Below are 3,758 nucleotides of genomic sequence, written 5' to 3'. Positions count from 1 at the left end.
TATATAAAGGAGCATGGCTGAGGTTTTCAAAAACAGGGAAAGGGCCCAAGATTTTTACTTGGTTTCAGTAGAATTGGACCTGGCCAGAGAAGGATCAAAACTGAATTTAAACAAGAGAAAGAAAATCCGGTGCGCTCAGGCAGGACGAAACACATACATTTTGGTTGCAAAGTCGGTCGTATTGAAGAGGGATGTGGCAAAACAGGTGCTTGCAAGCATGGGATTTGATTTTACAACCTGAACTTTGCAACCAGATGCCAGTGGTGACCAGGAGAAAGTGAAAGTAGCCGTCCTGTGCCCCCTACGCATCTGGGCAGCGCAGCCAGCTGAGAGCAGCTGGAGCAGGGGAGCTGTGGTGGAGGGACTGCAGTCCGAGTCTCCCTAGGTAACCTGTTGAAGCTTTCCCACCCGCGACTTGAGAAGGCTTTGCAATCCTTATTCGTAAGGGCATTGCATCTCCATCTTATAGAAAGACCAACAGGGAAAAATAATTTGGAAAAAACAGCTTTTATTTGATACTTTTATTTATATGCAAAACAGCTCACCATTCATGAGAGATATGAAAAACGCATCAGATAGAAACCAGATTTATCTATTTTCACTACAAAATATTGCATTATATAAAGCAACAGAGACACACAAAAAAACCCTGAAAAAGACTAAAATCTTTGGATAGCAGATGTGTTTTTTTCTTTTTCTCTTTCATCCCTAAAATGCGCTTCTTGTTTTAAGAGATTCACAGCAAAGAACATGAAACATTTTCAGGTTATAGAATTTTTTTTGGTTGTCACAAAGGAAAGCAGTCCTGGATTTACTTTTCTTTCTTTTTTTTTTTTTTTTTTAGGAAAAATGTCCTTTCCTAAAAATATACCACACACATACACGCCCACGCTCACTCCCACACACATGCATGTATACGCACACGCACATATACACCCACAAAGAAACTACTTCCCTTATAAACGATTTGCAAAGTACTTTTCAGACATAACTATAGATCAGAATAACAGCAAGTTTTAAAAAAACTCTCCTAGTTAAGTGCTAGTGGTTGTCGATCCCACACGGAAAAAAAAAAGAAAGAAAAAAGGTCAAGAACAAATGCCTTGATATATATAAAATATACTTATAAACAGGGAGGAAGGGGAGGTTCGTCGTACACAAGTGCAATATAACTGGAGGGAAAAAATAATTTTTTTAAAAAAGGAAAGGAACACCGTACCGATCCCAACAAACACTCGTAAAGTTAAACATAATGTTCCACAGGAGAAAGTGTAAACACCCGACTATAGAAACCAATTGGCACAAAGTATTCAAAGTAAAATTGCCACCACTCTGAAAAATAAATAAATCTTGAAAAAAATAAATTGTCAACTCCTTCTACCATAAATAAAAAATAGTTATTTTTAACTGCACCCATGGGTCACACGTTTAAGGTCACAAGTAGATGTTTTTGGATATATATAAAGGGGCACTTGACAGCCTGAAGAAACAATCCGCTTTTACGCCGCCCTCCGAGAAACGGGCTCTCCGCCGGCCCCACGGCGGCCGTGCGGGAGAGCCCCCGGGGAGAGCGGACAGGCTGCGGGGACCCCCGCCCCGCCCGCCCCGCCCGCGCCGGGGAAGGCGCTGCCGCCGCCGCCCGCCGCTGCCATCGCGGCCGGGGCCGGGGCGGCGGGGGGGGCCCGGCGGCGGCGGCGGAGGCGGCGGGGGGGCCGGGGCTCCGGCGGCCCCTCGGGGCGGTCGGGCGCTACACGTCCAGGACGTGGTTGAGATAGGAGATGTAGCAGATGGCGAGGCGCAGGATCTCGATCTTGGAGAGCTTCTTGTCGGGGGGCAGGGTGGGCAGCAGCTTGCGCAGCTCGGCGAAGGCCAGGTTGAAGGCCTCCACGCGGATCCGCTCACGCGTGGCGTGGGCCGAGCGGTACTTGGCCGTGGCGCGTCGCCGCCGTCGCTTCTCCTCCCGGCTCAGCGGCGGCGGGTGCAGCCCGGGCCGGCTCCCGCCCCGGCCCTCCCCGCCGCCGCCGCCGCCGCCGCCGCCGCCGCCGCCGCCCCGGCCCTCCCCGCCGCCGCCGCCCTCGGCGGGCTCCGGGTCGGAGACGCAGCAGCTGAGCGCCTGGGCGTCCGCGCCGCCCAGGGACTCCGGGTCGGAGGGCGCCGAGGAGGGGTGGTCGGAGTCGGCAGCTTGGTCCGGGCTAAGCATCATCTTGGAGGGGGCGGAGGAGCCTTCCCGGGACAGAGAAGCAGAGAGAGCGGGTCAGCGCCCCGGCCCCGCCACCGCCGGCACCGGGGCGGGGGGGGCAGAGGGGCAAGGCAGGGGGCAGGGACACGGGCAGGGACAGGGACACGTCGGTCCCCGCGCCCTGCCCCCGTCGCCGGTGGCCGCCGCAGCCCCGCTCCGCCCGGCCGGGGCGGCGGGAGAGCCGGGCCGGCAGCGGGCGGGCGGGCGGATCGCTGCTCCTGCCGGGAGCATTAATGAGGGCAATACCGGGGGTGAGCGATGCCCCGTCATTTACCATCCCGTTTCTAGCGTTTGACGGCAGCCTCACCGGAATAGACTTCCTCCTATTATTCCCCGTGCTTGCTTGGGTGTAGGAACAGGCCCGGAAAGCAGTAAAAGAATACATTTTTTTTTTCAAACAAGCTATTACCCAGTGGCTCAGTATTAGATCGATTCCTCCCCCCCCAATTTTAATATCGTATTTCTTCCCCTGCCAATCTCTGCTTAATCATTTCTTTCGGTAATGCTCTATGGGATGCGGGCTACAGACCTGATGCTTTTAAACACACAGCTCAAGGCTCCCTAAACATAACAAGGCCAGTGGGGAAATTTATTTCCCCAATCAAAACTACGGGATCTGATGTATCTGCTGGGCTCTCTCCCCCGCTCGTTTCTCTGCGCTCCTTCTTTTTTCTTTTTCTTTTTCTTTATTTTTTCTTGTCCTGCTGCTAATTGCGATTTGCCAGCCATCAAATGGGGATGTTTGGAGAGTCTCCGGGTTTGAAGCGTGGGATTCAAAAAGAAACAAAACCCCAAAGCAGCGGCCGAACTTTTCCATTGCTTTAAATTTTCCCTCCTCTCCCCTCCCTGCGCGAAAAGGGGGGGGGGGGGGGGGGGCGGCGGCTAAATAAATAAATAAATGCGGACGTGCCTTTCAAAAGAAAATTGAATCGTATCTTCTTGCGGCCTCACAGAGCACCATCTGTCATGTAGACAGCAATACAAATCCGAGCGCGTCCGTGGACATGCCGGCATGTAATAAAACAATACATCAGGCAACTAGTGAATAACCTTGGACACAAATGCGTGTGTGCCTGCACGGCTGGGGTGTCGAGCGAGGTGGGGAGCGAGCCTGAAGGAGGAGGGTGCGTCACGTCCTCCCTTCCCACGAATTCAGATTGCCAAGTATTTCCACGTAAAGTTTCCAGGCAAAGTCCCCCTCGGGTCTCAGACCCGGTTGGGAAAAATAAATTTAAAGTAATAGTAAGAGTAATAGTGATAGTGATAGTAATAGTAATAATAATAATAATAATAATGAGACGTTAAACGACGGGCAGGAGGACTACTGCCCAGGCAGGGCTAGAGTCAAGCCTCCCCCACGGGGCGAGACGCGGGGCACGCGTGGCGGGGCGGCGGGGCTCCGCCGGGGGCCGGGGCTCGGCGCTCCCCGGGGCACGCAGGGGGAAAGGCCTGGGGAGAGGGAGAGGGAGAGGGAGAGGGAGAGGGAGAGGGAGAGGGAGAGGGAGAGGGAGAGGGAGAG

The 3,758-nt window shown here is 53.5% G+C and overlaps 1 protein-coding gene across 1 annotated transcript; it reads right to left on the bottom strand.

Moving 5' to 3' along the window:
* Positions 1-1,747: 1,747 nt before the first annotated feature.
* On the bottom strand, positions 1,748-2,203 carry NHLH2 (nescient helix-loop-helix 2). Its single transcript, XM_072851128.1, has one exon. It carries the CDS (start codon positions 2,201-2,203, stop codon positions 1,748-1,750), a length of 456 nt encoding a protein of 151 aa, XP_072707229.1.
* Positions 2,204-3,758: the final 1,555 nt, after the last annotated feature.

The sequence above is a fragment of the Ciconia boyciana genome, chromosome 1, assembly GCF_034638445.1.
Source record: "Ciconia boyciana chromosome 1, ASM3463844v1, whole genome shotgun sequence".
NCBI lineage: Eukaryota > Metazoa > Chordata > Aves > Ciconiiformes > Ciconiidae > Ciconia > Ciconia boyciana.
The sequence above is the reverse complement of the archived record's forward strand: the minus strand, read 5'-3'. Positions and strand labels throughout refer to the sequence as shown.